The 24,530-nt window shown below is 31.7% G+C and overlaps 1 protein-coding gene across 1 annotated transcript in view; it reads left to right on the top strand.

Annotated features, from left to right (window-relative positions):
* Positions 1-24,530, top strand: part of LOC127720249 (acetylcholine receptor subunit alpha-like 1) — a 36,031-nt gene that overhangs the window by 7,647 nt on the left and 3,854 nt on the right. Inside the window, exons 2-5 of the mRNA XM_052226736.1 lie at positions 5,206-5,357; positions 10,754-10,798; positions 20,962-21,059; positions 21,387-21,925. Of these exons, the coding sequence (XP_052082696.1) occupies positions 5,206-5,357; positions 10,754-10,798; positions 20,962-21,059; positions 21,387-21,925 (834 nt within the window). The remainder of the gene's footprint in view (positions 1-5,205; positions 5,358-10,753; positions 10,799-20,961; positions 21,060-21,386; positions 21,926-24,530) is intronic.

Raw genomic sequence — 24,530 nt, 5'->3', positions numbered from 1 at the left:
TAATTGTTATACGTGAAATAAATACCCTACTATATGTAGGACTGGTTTTTATTTTGTCATATAAAATTCCCTTTATTCACCCTACAACGTCTTTGTCATCAAGTATAAAGAAACAAGAAAATGAAATATAATATTTTAAAAGTTCCTTCAAAATCGGTATCTAACATCAAATGACTTGCAGATTTATTCTCCTTGGGGGGGGTAAGTGCTCATAGAAAAAAATGACACCTAAATGCAAATTGATAAACATGTTATTGTAAGGAATTCAAAAATATATTTAAACTTCTAAACTCTTTGTAATTAAATAACAAATAGCAAACAATATTACTATAAAAGTGACATTTCGCAGGAAATTGAAATTAGATATTATTTCTCTGAGGAGATAAATATTTATAAATACAGATAATTAAAATGTTGTTTTGATAACATGGTTTCGCGCTCAATCAAGGATATGTCACCGGGCAAGCTATTTGAATACCGTGTGTTCTAGATTTATCATTCAATCATTGTCCGTTGATTATTGTAGACGTTTGTTGTAATTATGAACACAGTTTGACTCATTTGATGTCGGAGTTCTTATGCAAATAAATTGATACGTCGCCGGAAACACTTATCCTCGGAAGAGACAATATAACACAAAGTTACTTTCATTTATTTAGTAGAAGTGAGAGGTTTAGCTAGCTATAAAACCAGGTTCAATCCACCATTTTCTACATACGAAAATGCCTGTACCAGGTCAGGAATATGACAGTTGTTATCCATTCGATTGATGTGTTTGAGCTTTTGATTTTGCCATTTGATTATGACTTATATCTAGAAATTGACTATGAGGGTCGGGTGAAAACAATACTTTACGACAAAAGAGATGATTTCAGCTTCCCAATTGTGAATTTTCATTTTTAAACCAAGAGTTTCAAATTGTGAAGTTGAAATCATCACTTTGTAAATTTTACGGACACCATCACGAGTTGGTTGACCGTTATGGAATGTCCGTTTCACAGATGATATCGAATATGTTCCTTATGTCGTAGCTACAATCCCGTTCCCTTTTCACGAATGTGACCTACCGAATTAGACTATTTACCCCTATTTGTGACATTTTTACTCATTGTTTTTGTTTGTTTTGTTCACACATCGTTGTCAATATAATGGAATTTGATTCGACTGTCATACAAGTGAGAGGTTTAGCTAGCTTTAAAACCAGGTTCAATCCAACATTTCCTACATAAGAAAATAAAATTGAGAATGGAAATGGGGAATGTGTCAAAGAGACAACAACCCGACCATAGAACAGACAACAGCAGTACCAAGTCAGGAATATGACAGTTGTTATCCATTCGTGATTTTACTTTTTCTTACTACAAACTGTGTATTGTACTTAGAACATCATTGCTAATGGGTTTTGCACAAGAGGACTTTTAGTTATCCTTATTTATGTAGGTGAGTGTGGAGGATGCTACGTGAAATGTCAGGTTTATTCCATTAACTCAAGTTACATAAAAATTAAAGGGCCGGTATGAACGTTTTCCATTGACGTTTTACTTTTACAGAAATGTTTTCCTCTACAAATACTGGACCAATTTGAGCAAAGCTGGTCACAATTTTTCTAATAGTTACGAGTTTAAACATTAGTCCGATGATCCTTTATGTCAATCAACATGGCTGTTAAGGCTTTAACTTGATTATAAGAAGAAACACGCAAATGTTGTTGCTTGTGTGTAAACCATTGAAAATAGATAAAATGAGCAGACTAAAAAGATCTATATACTGTCTTTTTTATCAAACTGTTCTGACGACTACTTGGGGGAGTTGTTGTCCTTAAATGATGTGTAAATAATTCAGATAGAGAAAGTTAATAGTCGAATGCTTTAAAATGATGTTGCCCATAAATAACAGTTTCAACCTATTTTTGCATTTCGGGACAGTAAACTATAGAAGATAAAGAAACTCTAGACAGTAACAATGATAAGTCAATCATGATCTACCAAAAGCAACATAGCTATAATTGTCTATTGATACCTTATATACATGATAGCCGTTACTGTCATTATGTGATGATTGATGATTGCACTTGTTTTAACACATTAGTAAAATTATAGAGTGTAAACAGCAAACCTGATTGGCAATACTATAGTGGTATTAACTGGCTGCTGCTGTATTGGCCCTGTTATAGATTCGAGGTTAGCTGTATTGGACCCGGGACTCGAACAGCTGATCGGGAATCTATAACAGGGCCAATAAAGAAACAGCCAGTTCATAATACTTTTATTAAATGATTTTACGCTTCAATTAAACTAAGCAACCTACCTTAAAGTGGAAGAATTTACAGCAATTCATATCTGAACTTGTCTTTTCGAATTCACGATGGATATTTTGTCAACATTGTCAGATGTAATTTCTAATTTCTCGTCCAAATACTTAATCTAATGCTACTACAATTCATTTAATCTAGCAAAAAACAAGTATTTTGGAAGAATAAATCAGACAGTTTAACGATTCTTGCTCTAGAATCGTCTGTTTTCTGATAATGGATCAACGGAAATGAAACAGTAACAAATATGGGAAGTCGTACTCGAAAAGGCTAAGAAATATTTCCGTTTTAAGACGTTACAAAACACTGAACAAAATTTAAATTTTTGTTATGATATTAAGTTCATATATATGAATACAAATGCATTTTATGCATAACGGTACGTCCAAAGTTAGCTGTTAAGTAAGCTTAGGCGTAAGAAAATTGAAACCGAAAGTGAACGTCCCGTATTATCCCATGGGCTTAAACGGGGGCCAATGCGGATTTTTCCGTATTTGCCCTGTCCAAAAACCAATATTTACTCCGGATTTATTGTCGATAGGAAAACGTCACCAGTATTGTACTGTATTGTCATATCATTTAATGAAATATCATTACACGCAAGTTATTCCAAATTGCGAACCAATCCCTTGTTGGGCTATAAATATAGTATAGAGAGATTAGTAGAAGGCATAAGAAAAAGATGAGTAATTCAATTTCAACCAAAACTAACATAAATGCTGCCTTCTTTGTATAGAAAACAAATAGTATACAAATACGTTTGTGCAATCAATGTTCCTTGCAGATCATTTAAAGAGTCCCAGGTAAGTTTTGGGAGCGAAACCAAATAGATATATTCCATCAATATTAAATAAAATCGTAAAGGGAGAGTTACAAAATGTATATTTCGGCAGAACAAATATACATATAACTTTATTGGGAGCTTTACTAAGCCATAATCGATTAATCTATACAATTAAACCTCCACATCTTATTACATTTTTAAATAAGTTAATTGTATACTATTCAGGATCGAAAAACAATGCAAGAATAAATAAAAATTAATTGCTCAGAGAACAATTGAAGGTCTTTCCACATCAATGTTATAAATCATTGATGAGAAGCTACTCTCGGTTTACTCAAAGTTACTTTTAGCGTCCAAGCATAGGTTTCTTCATACTGATTCAATAAATAAATGTTTCTATATATTTTTACCTGAAATAAAGGAGATAATTGTCAACTTCTTGTTTAAAAATGTCACTTCCGGTCTCACATGATAGCTGTATGCACACTGATTGCAAAAATATATGGTTTCTATGTACTTTTGCCTATAATATAAGAGATACTAGGTACTTCCGGTTTAATTTTATTGACTTCCGGTCTCAAATGATAGGTTTATGTATACATATTTAAAAAATATTTAATTTCTAGGTACTTTTCCATGAGATAAGTGTAAATATAGCTACTTCTGGTTTACTCAAGGTCACTTTTGGTTGATATTTTTCAAGGTCACATGTCAAATAACAGTCTGCAAAAGACCCTATGGCTTTATCATGTACCAAGTTGGTTTAGTAATGATAACTTGAATCATTTCAGGTCCAATAACTCTTATAAGATGTCATTGGATTGTTTCAGACCAAATGTATCATATCTTAATCACAATCAGGCAAATAAAGGCAACAGTAGTATACCGCTGTTCGAAAGTCATAAATTGATTGAGAGAAAACAAATCCGGGTTACAAACTAAAACTGAGGGAAACATTTTGCAATAGTTCTTTTACATATATCTTTTAAAATGACAGAGTAGATCAAGGAACAAGGAAGAGTCAAAATTTAGAATTTAATCTTGACCTTTGACATTGACCTAGTTTTCTATTCTTTGGACCAAGGACCTCAAATCAACAGACCCTAGTTCTCTATCACTTATGATTTACCAGTTACAAATGCATATAACTTATTTCAAATGGATTAAGGGAAATAACTCTCAAAATTGAGTCTTCGTATCGCTTCTGTCAAAATTTGACAAACAATTCTGAAGATGTAGCAAAAAATTCGGTTAATTAATTTGTCGCTTTCTTTTACGGTTACGGGTGAGATCTCACCACAAAGAAAACAGTGTTTGGGGCGATAACTCTTTACATAAAAAGTCTTCGACTAAACAGGGTCTGTCTCAAAAGCGCAATAACTGTTTAAAATTGCAAAAAATATTAGCCACATCCTGCGAAACCACAAAACAGGGCACGTATCAAATCTGGCGGAAGAAGAAATAGAATAATCAGAACAATATACAATAGGTCTTTTCACAGAATAGTGGAAAGATATAATTAGTACTGAATATTGTGTTGTGTATTGATCGTTTTTTCCACACCTCTTGTACATCATATATTTAAGTACGTTTTTTTCGCATACTTTTATTTTCTGGATATGAAAGAAACAATACTGCCAAATGGACGTTAATAAACCACAATCAATCAATTAAATATGGTTATTCTGTTCTGTAACTTTTTGTCAGTAGTGATTTCAATGGTGCAGGGTTGATTTTTTTAAATACTTGATCAATCGTTATTGTTTTCCTGGCTTAGGTAAAAATCCTCGAATGTTGTAATTTTTACTTTTCATTATGTTGGGTTTTTTTCGTTTTTTTTTTTTTTTAAATTGGAAAGTTGATGGGGTTATTTTTGATCTTTGATAGTGACAAAACTGATTACGGCTCATATTTAGGACTTGACATTTATAAGATACATGTCTACAACTTGGTTACTGTATCCATCACGCTCTTTTTCAAAACAACTATACAAGCACACAAATACACATATATTCAAATGTAGCGTCATGGCGTATACATAATTCAGTTGTATCTAAAACATGAGTGCAGATAATTACTCCAGGTCATTGTTATTTTAATTTTCTTTTAGATTTATTCAACTCTTCAACATCGTACGTTGTGAATGACGCGAATGATATTTACGCCATGTTATCCAATGAGTCAAGATACAACAAACTTGTCCCACCAGACAACCTAGATACTGTATCTGCAGGATACACCTTGCACAATGTCAATTCATTAGTAAGTATATTCATTTGTTATGTTCGCCTATCTTCAAAAAGAGGGGCGAAAGATACCAGAGGGACAGTCAAACTCATAGATTGAAAATAAACTGACAACGCCATTCAAGGTTCCCAATAAACATTGCTTTACTGCCTAGCAAAAACAAAACTGCAAAAACAAATATCAGGAACCTATACAAGCAATTATGGGAAGCTTTTGTAACCTGTAAAACTGCAAAAAAACACGACAAATAATTACTGTTTCAATGAAGATATTATCTGAGCAGTCAACCACAGTCAACCAATACGAACTGTCACATATTTTCAAAACATTCATATATTACGATGGCTCTGCTGACTGATTATTGATTGCATGTACAACAGCATAATACTATGTTCGTGTTATCCTGTAATTTTTATTACACTGGATTATTCATATAAGTGTGAATCTTATACTGATGTATTTCCAATTTGGCAAATGGATGACAATTTAAATTAATTAAAGCTGAATATCATTAGTATTTGACTGAAACGTTGAAGTTATATAGGAATCAAAGTAACGTACATGAGGCGTAACTCTTTGTTCAATTGTCTTTAATAGACAAACAACCTAATCATCCTTTTTTTTTTAAATAGAACATTTCTCGTCAGCAATATAGTTTCAGAAATGTGTACCTATATTTCCAGTGTATATAGACCTTTTATTTTTAATACTTGTCATATTCCCAATTATGTACTGGTTGATTTGCAAAAAATAGTTGCGGATCCATAAATTTTCATAAGATGGGGCCCGCTCCAGTCATACTTCAGTGATTCCCTACATACTCAACCAAGTTTTTCCCACAAAAGTTGGACCCCGGTCCCCTGCCCTCCCCATAAATCTGCCTCTGAAAAAGGGTATAACAAAAATACCGAACTCCGATTATAAATTCAAAACGGTAAGTCCGCAATCAAATGGCAAAATCAATAGCTCAAACATGCCAAACGAATGGATAACAACAACCATATGTCTCACTAGGTAAAGACATTCTCTTACATAGAACACGGTGGATTAAACTTGGTTTTTTCACTAGTAAAACTTCTCATTTGTATGACAGTCGCATAACATTCCATTATATTGACAACGCCGTGTGAACAAAACAACCAGACATAATAGGTAGAAATACTCGTAGATTGAGTTCAAACCATGCAAACCAAGCAAACCAATTAATCATAGTATTACTAAGAAAATTCAGATAACAATGTTTGAAAGCAACAATACATAAGAAATAGAGGAGATACAAAAATAAATATATATATTTCTCTTAACAATCTATATGCATAGGCAATTATTGTCAAATGGGAGTGTTGAGATAAAACAGTGTAGTTCTGACCAAACTTCGTAGAGAGTGGAAATCTCATGTTATAGTTGAACAGGCAGATAATCATTAAACTTAAATTTCAAAAATGTAGCTATCTCTAATTTTATCAAAAGTGTACATATATCAATTTAGGATTCACACGAAGAGATATCTACGTTTCATCATCCAAAATTAAAATAATAAAAATACTGAAGTCCGAGGACAATTCAAAACGAAAAGTCCCTAATCAAATGGCACAATCAAAAGTTCAATCCCATCTAACGAATGGATAACAACTGTCATATTCCTGACTTAATACAGGAATTTGATGATGTAGAAAATGGTGTATTTTCTGATCTATTTGACCATTTATTTTTACGGGTAAGGAACTGAGGCATAAAAGCCTTAGTATTTCAAAAATGTCAAGTTTTGTAAACAGTTAATTTATAAATATGACCATCGATGATAGTGCATGTCAGCACAGAAGTTCTCACTACTGGGCTGGTGATACTCTCGGGGAATAAAACTCCACCAGCAGTGGCATCGACCCAGTGGTTGTAAATAAACTAATCATAGATACCAGGATATAAATTTTGTATTTGCACCATTCGCGCTTTTCGTCTAAAAAAGACTCATCAATGACGCTCGACGAATCAAACAATTTTAAAAAGGTTAAATAAAGTACAAAGTTGAAGTGCATAGAGGACAAAAAATTCCTAATAGTTTTGCTAAATACAGCTTAGGTAAATTTTCCTCAGATAGAAAAGCATTATTATTTCAAACACGTCACGTTCTGTAAACAGTTATTTTATACTTATGACCATATCAATGATAACTCATGTCAACTCATAAGTGCTGACTACCGGGCTTGTGATACACAAACGCGTGATAAGAGAAAAAAACCAGATGTATACATTTAGTATTCAGTTTATGTTTATGTTTCATAGCAAATTTGTCTTTTATTAGCAGCTGTTATCAAAAAGTCTGCTTCTTCTATAGATATAAGAAGATGTGGTATGAGTGCCAATAAGACTACTCTCTCATCCATGTCATAATTTGTAAAAGTAAACCATTATAGGTCAAAGTACGGTCTTCTATGCATATTTGGGTTTGTTTTTGTTGCACTTCAGTGTTTAAGTTTTCCGTTGTTTTCCCTTTATTGTTCATTTGTGGAACATTCAGTTGCATTCAGAATGATGTGATAAAGTGCATTATACATTGTCATTGCATGGAAGTATTATCATGATTATATTGAAAGGAACTCCAACAAACCGATTTTAAACGTTTAAAGTGTGATTCGGCAAAATCGGATGTATAATTAATTGTCACGGAAATGACATTAACCATCATGTCACTTCATGACAAATATGTCAGCTTTGACGGGTTTTGCTGCGTTAAAACAAATAAAAAGAAACGAAACGAAAACCCACGAATGCTTTCACAAAAAAACTGAAATGTAAAAATAACATTGAAGGTTTAGTTGCTATTAATCTAAATTGTAAGATTTTTATTCACACCAGGGCCGTTGGCTTAACATGCATAACTGTTATATAGGTTTAATACCACAATTGCTTTCCCCTATTAGTCTTTATTAAATTTGAATTTTTTGAAAACTTGTTCAGTATTTTTTTTTTTGTTTTAGATAAAAACATTCTTGACATGAGTAAAGTGTTATCCTGCCTAGTACTATAGACACCATTTCACATAACATTTCATTGCCTCAGTTTTAGTTTGTTACCCGGATTTTCTCTCAATCGATTTATGACTTTCGAACAGCGGTATACTAATGTTGCCTTTATCTATAACAAAATAACCACCAAATAACCACTAACAGTTAACCAATTAAATTTTCGCCTCTTTTTTTTACCTGTGTACAAGCTTCGGTAACCATGTAACCCCAAGTTTCCAAAAGATTTTATAGAAACCCCAAATAAAAAAAAGGTTGCTTTGTTATACCTAAGACATATGTTTATGACCCACAAATTGTTTACAGCAATGAAATATAGATTAATTACACACAACTGTCGAATTCAAGGGAATATCTTTGTTCGACCTTTTTTCGTATGCAACTGGATGTGACTTACTTTGATAGTATTACACCTATATACACGACAGGCTTGAAAAGTATAAAATTCTTATAAGAAGTTAAATGAAAAGTTTTTATCTACAATTCTTATCGAGGTTCACTGCTAACTTAGACACATATTATAATTACGTGTTAACTGAGTGTCAAGTGCCAACGTATTTCATGAAATTTAAACAAAAATAATTCGAACTTTAGTTCTCCGTATCGGCGGGCGAAGATGTTGTTTAAGGGCATTATCGAGAAAAAAAGATATCATATTTTAACATAATGAAATATCGCTTGGGCAATTATCTCAGATCTCCTTTTTGTAAATTAGCCTAAATAACAACGAATTCCTTGTTTAAGGAAAAAAAGTTTTAATCTGCATCTGTTATTGATGTTTATCGCTAAATTTTTTACAAATATTTTAATTGATTGTTTCACTGAAAGTCCAATGGCAAATATTTCATGCAATTAAACAAGAAACAAAAACATACATTGCCTAACATATGTTGTAAGTCGTTGTTTAAGAACTGTTAAGCATTTACACACAAAAATAAATATAAATCTGGTTCCACTAATAGAATTTTAAGAAGAAAAAAAATTTATATTACTGAGAGCCCATCATAATAATCGTTTATAAAATGCATCCCGACGTTTTTAAAGTTAAGCCATTCTAAAAAATAAATCTATCAGACGTCAGAGAAATATCGGATTAGGTTGAAGGTTGTTTTTAACTTTTGAATTATCATATAAGGTGTAACAAGTCATCCGTCACGTTATCTGATACAAGCCACATAGAAGTCATCACGTGCGTGTAATTATTATCGAGTTTTAGTCTTTAACACATATTTGTTATTGACGTTGATAACACTTTCTTCTATTGAGCATATTTGAAAAAAAAACATAAATAGTCTTGTAACATTCGATAAATATTTACATTATGTAACTTAAATTTGAGCTATCACCGCCATCTTACATATTACACGAGAAACACATTATTTCCGCAAACACGTTACTTGAGGTACATGGGAATTTTTATATTGGATATTTTCCGATTTCCAAGTTCCAATGATTAAAACTTATAAAAGTATTTATAATATTCTTGCCCTCTTTCCGAACGCAGTTGAATTTCTTTTGCCATTCTATTAAATTATTTTTTTTAATCTTTTTAGCTTTTGTCTTTATTTATTGAACGGTAACAGGTAATCGTTTTCATGTGGCGATTCACAAATAATCGTTGGTGTTTCCATGGTTATTCAATTTGGTAAGTAGATATGACACTCGATATCAAATCACGCGATACGACTAGATTTAGTACACAGAACAGGCGAAGGCGTCGCAGATACTACTCAAAGGAGTTATCACGTACTTGACATACTTGAATGGAACCTTTTGTTTTCTTCTTTAAAAAATCAATGTGATGCCAATGTGCTAATTTTGCATTGGAGTGTCAGTCAACATTATATTTCCATGGTTACATAAATAACTGAAAGACTTCTGAAATGGTTTTGTGAGAATTATTTTGAGTTGCTATAGATAATTTCTAGCCAAAAAAAATCGAAAAAAATTATCCTTTACATGCTTTAAAATCTATAAACACCATAACCTACCCAAATTACCCAAAGCCAAGCTTAAAGAATACACGTAAAACAGAAATTTCAAAATAATAACAAATCATTTTTATAGAATATTCATCATGCACAAAAGACAGGTTTCCAAGAATAATGTTTTAAATGAAACAAATCAAAAATTGATCTTTGTTACGCTATTTAGGTGTTTTCGTTACATTTGTGCTTCTTTTTTTCCGGATAAAACATGTACACAAATATTTTTTTTTATTCACTCATAGACACCTGAGTCTAGGTATTTGACTTACTATATGTAATCTTATATTTAGTTTTATGTTGATTAACACGAGTTCTAGCGACTACTAAAATTTGTCAGTATCATATGACGTTTTGAATTTATTTTATTTCATTGATCTGTTGATTTTTCTATTTATTTTAGGATTTGAAGTCACAGACGTTTTCGACAACAGGATTTTTCACTCTGGTCAGTAAATTTAATAATTTTCTTTTATTTTAATTTGGGCAAAAGTAAAAGTAACTGCTTTTTTTTTTTACTTTTTAGAAACTGTTTTGAATTGACTTATTTGTGTTTAAATGTTAATAGTTTTCAGACTAAGTAAACTATATGATATTTTCTTGGAGCGTTATAAAATTTCATTTTTATGCCGTTGTATGAATACATCCGTATTATTACAGACTTCTGTCGTTACAAGCTGTTTCCTAGTACCGATAAACCGTAAGATGATAAACGGTCTCTTAAAGTAAGCAATAAAAATGGAGGTATTGATTTTATAAATGTATCTAGTATATTCAATGAATCTACCATCAACAGCAAAATACCTCCATATATTGATAGTACATAGCCGAAACATCTAGTTTTAGATATGTTCCATATGGTCATGTCATTACAGGAGAACTCAACATCGATGGAGACCGTGATGTCAAATCTTTTATGACTTGATGACACCGTTTCCAATCTATAAAAATGGGGACGATATTTAGGTCGTTTTTTATAACAAAGTTTTGACATCACGGTCCCTATCGATTATGAGGTCTCTTGTAGTATTCAGGTCCATATGCTCCACAGAAAGTCAATTTGTAACCGAGAGTATTACTGTCACTACCCATCTTAAAGTTGAATCTTTTACCCACATGAATGTCCCGACTAAATACTGGTTACCTTATTAAAAAAAATTAACTGGTTACTTAATTACAAAAAAAACATGTGCATAGATATACACACATGTGTTGTGAACAATGAGTGGGTTACAGAAACTTTCAAAAATGCACTTTGAATATGACATGTATGTACTTATCAGCTCTTTTATTTGTATTGGCTATTGAAACTATTGCCCAGAGATTTAGGAATACTAAAAATGTAAATGGAAATGGAATAAATGTAAAACAAGACAGGAAAAGTCATTAAGTATTTCACAATTAGCAGACGACACAATACTGTTTTGTGGTACTTGCAATGAACGAAATTAAATGTTTTGTTTCTTTTTCAGGTGTTTTATTAAATAGAAATAAAACAGAGGGATTATGCGTTCGGAAATGAAAATCATGTAAAGATTAAATTGTCGGGACTAGGTGGGGAGATAAACAAATTAAAGGAGGGTGTTTTTCGGACATGATAAAGAGAAATGCCAAAAAATAGAGTGGAATTGTCAAGTAGAAAACATGAACAAATTATTTGTGAAATGGAAAAAACGAAATCTTAAGATTATAGGAAACATTCTAATTATAAAGACTTTAATATTACCTTTGTTTGCTCATAGGAAGCATCTGTCTAACTTCATAAAATTATCTAAAAGAAAAACAGAAAAAGTAGCTATAAATATATTTGGGATAGAAGAACAGATAAACTTAAAAGAAACCTGATGATAGGTCCATATGAAAAGGGGGGTCTAACAATGGTTGACTTTAAAAAGTTATTTTGTGACTTTAAAAGCATCATTGGTAATTAGGTTCACTTGGTAAATGTCGAACTTGGAAGCTTATACCATTTAAATATGTAAATGTTTCAAACGGAAGTTTGTCAATATTTAACATAGATTTTAGTGCCTGAGTTTTATAAAGGAGTAATAAAGTCTTGGAGTTTGACTGGCGGGGGTAAACAAAACAATCATACACGTTTGCTGATATAAGAAAACAAGTAATAATGGAAAATAAATCTATAAAATTTGGTAATAAACCAATTATATTTTAGAACTTAATTAAGAGTCATCTGATTTACATTTATATTATGATCGATAATGAAATGTCGTTATCGGAAATATACATTCTAACCAAATTGAAGTTCAAAATAAACTGGATCGCTGACTTTCATAAATAAAAAAAAATCTATCCCAAAAGAATGGACCCAAGTTGTTCAAAAATTAAATTTTGTTAAAACTACATTTAATATTCAGAGAAATAAGGTAATTTGGAGAAAAAAATCATACTGAGACTACATTATTAACAAATAACATGTTATATCACTCTTTAATAAGTATAAAACAAGAGCCATCAATAGGGATACACAGATTGCTTAGATTCTTAGAAATAAAAGAAAATATAATATGAATTCATTGTACCAATTAATTTTTTAAAATATGACTGAAAATAAACTTAAAATATTTAGATTGAAATTATAACAAGATATTGTTCCAACGAAAAAACACTGTTTTTGCAGTGGAAAATACATGTAACTAAAACCGTTAAGTATAATGTTTATAACCAAGAAGAAGATTATGCACACTATTTTCTGTATTATACATATTTGGCTAGATTTTTGCAAAGGCTAGATTTTTGTAAAAAAAAATCCATGACTTCTTTAAAAGAAGTAAAATTTTGTTATTGAATTACAACATCTTATATTTGGATATAAAATCACAGAGAGTAAAAACTATATTTTGAATTATCTAATAACGGTACCTAGTTTTTCTATTTATAAGTCACATTATGTATCCAAGCAGAGAACAAAAAGATGTTAGATGTTTTTAGTATTTTTGAAAATGATATCAATAAGCGAGTAGACACAGATAGCTTTAAATCAACAAGTTCAATGTTATTGTTTATTGAAAAAATGTTTACCAATTGTCTCTGTAGTAGACAATTGTGCATTTTTATATTATGTTCATAAGTTAATATTTAGTTAAGAAAATGTCACTTCCAGTCTACTTTGATGGCGTTGTCAGTTTGTTTTCGATCTATGAGTTTGACTGTCACTCTGGTATCTTTCGTCCCTCTTTAATAAGTTGGTTCAGCTGTTTATTCCCTTGGATACTGAGTAGAGTGTTACAGGGTAAATCAAGAGAAGATTGGACTCTTGATGAAATTTGTAACGAAATAGTTGATGAATAAATATTATTATGTTGTTTCACACAAATGTTTGAAAAAAGAACTTGTTATTAACTTTGTTATAACGATTATGCAAACAATAGTATTGAATATAATAACTTTTGGAGTTGTTACAATTCTTTTCGAGGTTTTAGATCAAATATTTGTTTTTAATGGTCCTTTTAATTATGTTGATAGTTATGATTTTGTTTTCTCTCTACGCAACCCTTCAGCACAATCTTTTCAAGAAAAGTTTTCATATTTATAGAAAGTACTTCCGGTTTACTCAAAGTTACTTTTGGCGTCGAAGCATAGTTTGTTATGCTGATTTAACAAAAAGATGGTTTCTTTATACGTATACCTGAACTAAGGGAAATAATCGCAAATTTCCGGTTAAAAAATTGTCACTTACGGTCTCATATGATAGCTGTATTTACACTGATTCCACAAATATATGTTTTATATATATACTTTTGCATTTAAAAAAAGGCGAACATTGGCTATTTTATTTAAGAAAATGTCACTTCCAGTCTACTTTGATAGCTGTATTCACACTGATTCCCAACATATATAGTTTGTTGATACTTATGACTGTAATAAAGGAGATGATTTGCTACTTCCGGTCACTTTTGATCTAAAATGATAAATTAAGTAATGCCCATTTAAAAAAAATATATTGATTCTATGTCCTTTTCATGAAATTTATGCATAAACCACTACTTCCTGTTCAATCAAGGTCACTTCCCCTTGATAATTTTACAAGGTCATACAAGTGTATGTCATCCAACATTTTCCCAAAGATCTTATGGTTTTATCATGTACCAATCTGAGGTAATAATCAATTTACATTAGAATACAAATTTTCAAGGGCAATTACTCTTATAAGATAAGATTGGATTGTTTCAGCCCAAATATATCATATCTTCACCACTTTTAAGTAAACATTTTATATATAACGTTAAAAGAGTGGTGATAGATACCAGAAGGACAGTCAAACTCATAGATCAAAAATAAACTGACAATGCCATGGCTAAAAAAGGAACAGACAAACAGCCAAATAATAGAACAAAAGACACAACATAGAAAACTTCAGACTAAGCAACACGAATCCCACCAAAACTGGGGATGATCTCAGGTACTCCGGAAGGGTGAGAAGATCCTGCTCCACATTTGGTACCCGTCGTGTTGTTCATTGTATTACAAACCCGGTAAATAGTCTAATTCGGTAGGTCACATTCGTAAAAGTATCAGAGATAATGCAAAAACTAGCAAAAGTCAAAATTGAGGACATGATCTTGACCTTTGAACTTGACTTCAATTTATATGTTACGACAAAAGGACATCAAATTAAAAGACTCTGTACGGCTTACTGTTTAAGAGTTACAAAATAATAACAAAAAAATAATTTAGTAAAGGTAGAAAACTCCTATAAGAGTTCACTTAATATTTTCGATTCAAACCAGTCAAAAATGTCTGAGTATGTAACGAATAAATATGAAAATGAAACTTGTCGTTATCTTTTATGTTTACGGAGTAGAGATACAAACAAAAAAACAGTGTTTGGGAGATAACTCTTACGATAAAAAAAGTATCTTACTTAAAAAGAAGAGTTTTAAAAGCACAATAACTGTTCGATATAATATCCAAAATATATAAGCGACATCTTGCGAAATTACTTTATACCACAAGAAAAGGGTTTCGCGGAAGAAGAAAATAATGATAATAATAATTAAAAATTAATTGTTCTGAGAATATTTGAAGGTCTTTCAAAATTAAATTTCTAAATTATTCAGGAGAAGCTAGTTCCGATTTATTCAAAGTTACTGTTGGTGTCTGAACAAAGGTTTCTGATTCAATAAATATATGTTTCTATATATTTTTGCCTGATATAAGGGAGATGATTGTCAATGTTCGGTTTAAAAAATGTCACTTCTGAACTCACATGATAGCTTTATTCACACTGATTCCAAAATATATTGTTTCTATATACGTTTGCCATAAATAAGAGAGAGATATAAGGTACTTCAGGTTTATTGAAGGTCGCATCTGGTCTTAAATGATAGGTTTGTGTATGCTTTAAAAAAAAATAGTTTCTTTGTATTTTTCATGAAAAAAGTGAAAAATAAGCTACTTCCTGTTTACTCAAGGTCACTTCCGGTTGTAATTTTTTCAAGGTCATATGTCAACCAACAGTTTGCAAAAGACCCTATGGCTTTAACATGTACCACGTTTGAGTAGGAATTAATTAACCTTAAATTTAATAATGTAAGGGACAGACAATAACTGCTGTCAGATGTCGTTGGATGGTTTCAGACCAAATGTATCATATCTTCACCACAATCAGGCAAACATTTTGCACCATTCTTTTTATATATCTTTAAAGACATATGACACGAGGGACTGGTAAGAAATAATGTTAATCCAATTTTCGTGAACCAATGCATGCATATATCATAAACTTAGTCTCCTGTGCACGATTCTATCATTTTTTACGGATCCATTTTTTTAATTGTCCAAAAAATATTTCACTCAGTCAGTATTTTTGTGAAAATATGGCAGCTATTAAATGGTCGTGTTTTTAGGCCGAAGTTTACCAATTGTTACCTTTGTAAACAATCAACAAAGAAGCATGGATATTCAGGTAAGCACGTGTATAAAATGTACAATAAGATATAGTTTATTTCGATGACGAAGCGATGTTTACGTTTGTTGACTCTCTCTACAAATTTGGTTTTTCGCTTCGCTTCCGGTTATTTATAGTAAACATATAACAATCAATTCAGAGACCAATTCATGATATTAGAAACCTAAAATATTTTTAACATCATTAAAGTCCAATGCGAATCCAAGATATTTAGTAATGAGGCGGGGAAATATCGACGTGTTGATATGCAGATTGTACGTCACACTTAAACATATATGAAATGGTATTAATGTATGGTTATGCAATACGCATATTTTCACAGTTTACACTCTGCTTTCATAAATGTCTGGTAATTTCTCTCTAATCTAATATTACACGTCTTTTGTTGTTTGACTGAACAGAAACAATCAAAGGATTCACAACAAAGGAAATATCTGACGTCTCCACAATTAAACCACTAGCTAATTAATCAGAATAGCCGAACCTCACACAATATGTATATTTGAAGTTGATAAATTACAATGTGTTCGAAACTATCTCGGCTAAACATGTTTGGACTCAATAGTATCTAATGTCCGGTACGGTGCAAGCAATCAACAGACAGAGAAAAGGTAGAATGTCTTTCATTTTCTTTTTATTTAAATGATTTTGAAGAATATACATACACATATAACTACCTTCGATTCTGAGATTCAATTTTTTCCACAACCGCTCTAGATTAATGGAGAAGAAAGTCAAAAGCCACATCAAAATGGTAAATTCAGTGAACCTCGCCACGAATTTGTTTAATCTCTTTCTAAATTGTACGTATTGTACGGAAAAAAGGTATGGACAGAAAGATATGAAGCTCACTATGAGCACCTCAGTATTTGTATTTCTGTTCATGGAACGAAAGAAATGGGTCATTTCAAAATGGGAGGACCCTGTTTTTTCAATGCTGTTTACTACATAAGGACTCGGTTTTGTCTGAATATAGAACCCATTTTTGTTTTGTTTTGAAACTACACATTTATGAAAAGCTACGTTTACACGGATCTGGACATGTCCCGTCGAAAGAAATGAAATATGTAAGTCAAAAAGATGTTGTGCATACGTTATTGAAATACAAACCTGTCGTATTACAATTCATTTTTCGAAATAAGGAGTAGTCACTTTCTAATGTTATACGTATACCTTATTGAACTTATCTTTGAACTAAGTTTAAATGAAAATAAATACTTTATAGCATGTACTTTCATTTATTCCTGATGACTTTTTTCTTTACTACTGTATTGGTGTAAAAATAAGCAGATGTGGCATATCAATGTTACCATATCAGTGGAGATAGTATGCTTAACTATACTATACGGTATGTTTACAATGTATTTACTCATCCATTCATTCATTGACGGACACTGAGAGAAAGACTTAAAAGTACTCAAGTTCTAAACTTTCCTATTAGAATCGAAATAATTCTATAATGCCATGCTCTGTGCTCATTTTAACATGGGTAGACATTATATTTGCCACTAATTTATACCTTGCTGACGCTTGGTCTAAAAATATTATCAAATATAATTCCTACCTATATTAAAATGATCACAGAACATGGCCTGAAAGAATTATTTCTTTTTATAATTAAAAGTTAGTTTGCAACATCATAATGGTCCAATATCTTTGTCTTATTTAGAACAGCCTAAGTTGCAATTCATTGTGAAAAAGTAAAAATAACAATGAGATGACTTTCCATCAGAGACCAAATGACGTTAAAGATAACAAATATAGGCCACTGTTTGGCATCTAACAACGAGAAACGCACATACGGCATAGAAATGTAATTTAGGTCCCAAATGAAAAATGTAAAAAAAAACGTGAAAACTAACGACCTGATTTATGTACAAAATTAAAAACGAAAAACAAATATGATATACAGCAACAAAAGGTTATTACCGATTTACAGGCTCCTGGATACGGTACTGGCACAAACAGAATGGCGGGGTTGAACGTGTTAGTGCCGCCTACTAACCCCCTAAAAAAGCAAAACGAATTAAAGGAACAAAAAAAAGAAACTGTAAGCAGCACAACATAGAAACAAACTTTAAAAAAGTTAACTCATTTGATTACAGAGCCTCTATAGTAAATGTGCGATTGTCATATGTCTCTGTTCATTTATTACATTTTGTGATGGTATTCGGATGCAGGGGAAGAAGAGATAGTATGCCTTCCCCACGTTTGGTGGCTAGAAATTATTATTTTATGATGTTTTTTACGATTTATATATATGATGTTTTGTTTAACATAAACTCGTCCCAAACAGTGCCCCTTGCTACCCTCGGCCGCACAAAATCAATTTTATGAATACGCCCCTTTCACAAATCTCCGGTCCGCCCTTGCATATTGACAATTTTATACTTGATCAACGTGCTTAAATTGTAGAACATTTGTCAATGTACGGTAATCATTACACCGTACAAAATGAAGAGATACACCTTTTATTTGTAAAATTACTAATAACATAATCATCATTGCAATTTCTATATGGCCTGAAACTATTATACTAATTTATACTTAGTATTTTTGTAACAAGTAGGGGTAAATAGATTTTTTATCTATTAATTATTGTGATCATTTGCGCCGCATCGAATTCACCTTTTTAAGGCTATTCTGCATGCATATACATTTGTCTTATTCTGTTGCTTTATAATGAACATTTAGTTCGGAATTTTTAATTTCAAATGATCATACTGCCTTCTCCTTTAGGCAGAGTGGAACATTACGACAACCATCTTATTTCCCCAGAAAACCACATATTAAATGTGCGTCCTTCAATTTTCAAGGTCGTACACTTTCTCAGTTTTAAAATTTTAATTCACGTAATAGATATACACAAATCTAAATGTAGTTTTTGTTATCTACAAAACATAATTAGCTTTAGTTCTTATATAGCAGGAATTCAGATATGTACGGATTCAAACAAATTATAAGTTATCCTCTGAAAGAAATTGTTTTCTAATGATTCCTGAAACTCCTATTGAACGCCCGATTTTTATTTTCGTCATGCGATTATGCATTATTTTCTATGAAATGATCTGCATTGTGACATTCAAGGACAAAACCGGGTCGTACACATTGACTAAACCGGGTGCGTCAATTTTGATATGACTGATTTCTTTCATTTTTATGCACAGACATACAAATGCCCGCTATTATATCTTTCTTTCCGTACACTGTGCTCAAATAAAAGAGAATCTAAACAAATTCGAGTCGAGTTTCACTCAATTCGACTTTTTGATGTGTTTGTTTTTTTACTTAACTCTCCATTAATCTAGAGCAGTTGCAGAAAATATTACATCTCAAAATCGAAAATAGTTATATGTGTATGTATATTCTTCAAAATCATTAAAAAAGCAAATAAATAACAGCAAATCTAACTTTACTCTGTCTGTTAATTGTCCGTCACCAGACATTTTATGCTATTGCCAGAGTAGTTTAGACACAGAGATTTATTTGACAAATAAACCGATATAGAATTTGAATAGAAGGATGAAATGTAACCATATCTTATAGTATCTATAATAAATTTATGCGCACCAATATCTATCCAAAATTGAATGTTTCTTCTAAGTCTAACCTTAAACAAAATATCAGATTAACCTAGTTCATATTCAAAATAAGTATTGGTCAAATTATAATTAATATAATTATTTATAAGTAAAAGATCAAAAGAATTATAATACTCACCTTTAAAAAAAATCACTGTGGCCTGGTTTTGGTTGCTGGTTTACTACTTTTGACGTATAGACAGCTAGACCGGTAGTGTAATTTGCACTGTCCCCTTTGAAAGGGAATTATGTTGAACCGAGGTTGTTAAGGCCAACGACAGAATGATTGCTGACCTTAGATTTGATACCAGTTCCTCTATCTGTGTAGCCTTCATGTTCTTCCTGTGGACAGTTCTATTATCAGTTCGAATAATTAAGCTTCATCTTCGGAATCTATCGGTGTCATATTGCTAGCGGTATCCCAATCTCCCTCAGAGGTGTCAGATATTTTGACAAGTTTGTTGCGGTGCTTCATCATGTCTATGGTAGATGATATCAAATCTCGTGCATAATCTACTTGCCCATTTCCTATGGCCTTCAAAGTCCGAACAACATCATGGAGAGTTTCAGTATAAGAGTTAAAATGAATCTTGTAATCTTTATATTTCCTCATCAAGTGTACGTTCACTAATTTTCTCTTTCACTTTAGCAAACAATCATTTCCTCAATATTTTTACTTTGTTGATTTACAGCAGTTAAAACAGTACGCAATGAGATATATGCTTCCCCTTCATTATCCATGATTATATTCAACGTACTTTAATCGACAACGACAGCTAGGTTTGTATACGTGACCTTTGGCGTAGACTCTGTCGTGCCGACAAAAATAAACCGTCAAGTCACACAAAGCACTTAAGCTAAAACTACATCTATAAGAAGACAATTTAGAAGAAAATAATTGCATTTTAATTCATAAAAAAATCCGGCTGAAGTTATATAAATATGTCAACAAAGAAAAACAGAATGAAATAAAGAAAATGTACACAAGAAACAATAAAAGTCAAGAATATAAAAATTACCATAGCACAACAAATTGGCAGGGTAAAGTCATAAAAAAGTGAAAGATTTTTCACATTTTTTTTATTTTGATGTTAATTTCAGGAGTGGCAGGACGACCGATTGAAATGGAACACTGGTTCTAGATATATATTTGTACCAGAGAATAAAGTTTGGCACCCCAACTTGATTGTGTTTAATTTGTACGTTTCTTAAACAATTCCACTACTAAAATATCTTTAAAATATAAGTATTGTAAAGTCTACAAAAATATTTTCATATACAAACCATCTATCTTTATGGATAATTAAACATGCATTACACCTAATCATATCTTCTGTTACCACATACGTGTAGATGTATATATATCTTTTGAATATTTGTGTTGCTGTTGTTCTGTCTGAATAAAATATATCTAGAAACTCTTCTTTAAACACTGTCAATATCTATATATACACATGTATATTTGTTCCCGTATTTTCTTGTATACAATTCTTATTTAAATAACTTTTTTTGTAATTTCAAACTAGAATTGAAGAATCACAGAAGAGTCTTGGTGCTGAAAGACCGGTCCAAGTATATAATAACGGAACACTAGTTTGGAAACAAATTGCAATCTTGTCCACGTTTTGTTCCATTAATGTCTTTTTCTTTCCATTTGACCGTCACAGATGCGAATTGCAATTAGTTAGCTTGGATCTACCTATATTCGAAATCGAGTTAAAGTTCTTAAAAACGCCTCTACATACTGTAGGAACACAATTTTCAGTGGGGGAATGGCGGATTGGAACCTCAATTAGTTACGACTTTATAACGATAGGCCCAGTGGATGAGTGGAAAAAGATGCTCACTTTCATCATAGAGGTAGCAAGGTATCCTAGTCATTACATAATGATCATCATAGTTCCGACCGCTGTGATTGCTGTATTAACATTTGTTACATTTTTCCTACCGCTAAAATCCGGAGTCAGAATTGGATATATTCTGACAGTGGTACTAGCTCTGGTGGTTTTACTGACGTTATTTGCGGAAACAATGCCTCAATCTTCACGATATCCTTCAATGCTAGGTAAAATTACAGTAATTATAGACATGTTCGTACACTCAATTATGTCGTGTTTATGCCTGAAGAATATTCTAATGTCAATGCCTTATGTCATTGTTTTGTTGTTTTAAAAAGTAGTGGCAAGGGACGCACGACACTTTCTTTAGATACTGGTCTATTATATCGATGTTCATAATAATTGTTTCTTACATGTATTTACTGTCTGTTTTAACGTCGTCTAATACAAACTAGGTATCAATTAAAATCAACTGTAAATGATTGAAATATGCTTACAAGAAATGACAATTCAATCGATTAGAGATTTTAGTCAATTACTTACAAAGATGTCATCCATTCAAGTTTCCAATACTACGCTTCTCTTTACAACGCCAGTGGTCAAACTGCAATTGAGCGTTTAGCATTTCAACCACATGTTTATCTGTACTCGATTTGTTCAATCTAACGTTTTCTGTGTAGTGTTTCATGGACTTTTGATGGTCTATTTACGTTAGTCAATTGTGTTGTATGAATTTTGTCGTCAATATATAATATATCTTTTCTTAATACTTTAATAGAATCATATTGAATTATTACTTCTATATGTCGTGTACAAGTTGCAATTTTGTACAGGTTATAACATATACAAAATTATTGTACATGTTATAATTTGAACAATGCTAAAATACAAGTTATAACATGTACAAAAGTACCTCGTACATGTTATAACATGTACAAAATGTTGCTTAAAGAACAATTGTGACAATAATAAAAAAACAATAATCAAAAGCAAAAGAGGGTGCATTCTTTACATCATGCATAAAATACTACATTTTCATACATTTTAGAAACAAGTTTTTTTCAATTGTTGCTACAAGACAGAGACATGTGAAACCTTGAGTTGAACAAAATTTTCATTCTTCTATATTTACACAAGCAAGACTTACAACTGCCTTTCTGAAACTGACAATGCACAAAACCTTGCCCGCCACTCTATAATATCTTACGCACTTTCTCTCTCACACTCATATCACTCATTGGGACTTTTAAAGTTGCATTTGCCAAACAAAAAGAACCTTGTTTCTACTCAAGTATCACTATATTAGTCCAACTTTAGTTCCAATTTTCAGAGCCGCCATGTTCATTCACATTCATCACCATGCCTTTTCGACAGGGCCCCGGTCAATGAACGGAATAGGAATGATAATGTTATCTTCTTGGGAGAGAACGGTTAATCCAGTTTTTGAGTTTTTTGTCAAGGTATCAGCTTGTATCTGCTGACCAGAAAGGGCACCCTTTCGTGCACGCTTGATGTCAATATTTGAAGTTTCAGAAAAACCCTCACTAGTATTGACAGCAGGAATATCACCGCCAGGAAGCGCCCTCTTGCGAGGAAGTATACCAGTAGATGTCATGCTGAAACTTGCTTCATTAACCATGTTAGCATCACCTAATTCGATTACCATTGTTTCTGTTTCTAACTCAATGGTTTGTTCATTCTTGTCTGCTGAATCATGACCATTCAATTCACCATCAGTTTCAATGTTTGTGACAGTGAAATTGTCCGTCTCTGACATTGTTTTGTCAGCTTCAATTTCAGTGTCGGTATTATGTTCTGTCTCGTTTAAAGGGTCTTTACTATGAGTATTATTCGATACAGAACTAATCACACTGATATGAATGGACTATAACTAAAAAATTATGAAGTTCTATTGAGGTTAATGGCATGTGTTGTATAATAGAAACATATTTTTATTTTCAAATTTTGTTCAAGTTAAAACCATTTTTAAGCAACATTTTGTACATGTTATAACATGTATGAGGTACTTTTGTACATGTTATAACTTGTATTTTTGCATTGTATTTGTTTGTAATTACAAATTATAACATGTACACAACTTTTGAACATGTTATAACCTGTACAAAATCGCAACTTGTACACGACATATATACAAAAAAAAACCAAACGAACTCCAAAGGAAATTCAAAACGGAAAGTCTCTACTCAAATGCAAACGAATGGATATTAACTGTCATATTCCTGACTTGATATGTCCCTGGTTCTCTGGTATCTTTCGCCCCTCTTTTGGTACAGGCATTTTTATTATGTAGAAAATTGTGGGTTAAACCTGTTTTATAACTAGCTTAGTAAACCACTTACTGGCATGGCAGTCGCTTTGAATTCTATTATAATGACAACGATATGTGAACAAAACAAACATACACAATAGGTAAAAATGTCATTGTGCTATAATCTTAATCATTATAAAAACTTATATATTACTTCTTATTTACATAATCAATTTCCATTAGATTTAAGGATTATCGAGAATGTGTTTTTTTTTTTATTTACTTGAAGTTTATATTCAATGAACGTTTTCTTCCAATACATAATGATTTATGATTATGCGTTTTTCATGTTTGAACATAAACCGATTGGAGGTATTTTTGCATTTGATATATATGGAAATATGGAGGCTTAGAAATCAAAGGTAGCAAAAAGATGACATATTCTTAAAATAAACAGCAATGTACATATTTGTTTGTAAATATTCTTCAAACCATTAATAGGGATAATGGAAGATTATCCTTGAATGATAAAAGCAAGTTGAATAGGTTTAAGAGTACCAAAA

Source organism: Mytilus californianus, unplaced genomic scaffold, assembly GCF_021869535.1.
Source record: "Mytilus californianus isolate M0D057914Y unplaced genomic scaffold, xbMytCali1.0.p SCAF_11, whole genome shotgun sequence".
NCBI lineage: Eukaryota > Metazoa > Mollusca > Bivalvia > Mytilida > Mytilidae > Mytilus > Mytilus californianus.
Note: the sequence above shows the minus strand (reverse complement) of the source record. Positions and strands in the feature narration are given on the sequence as shown.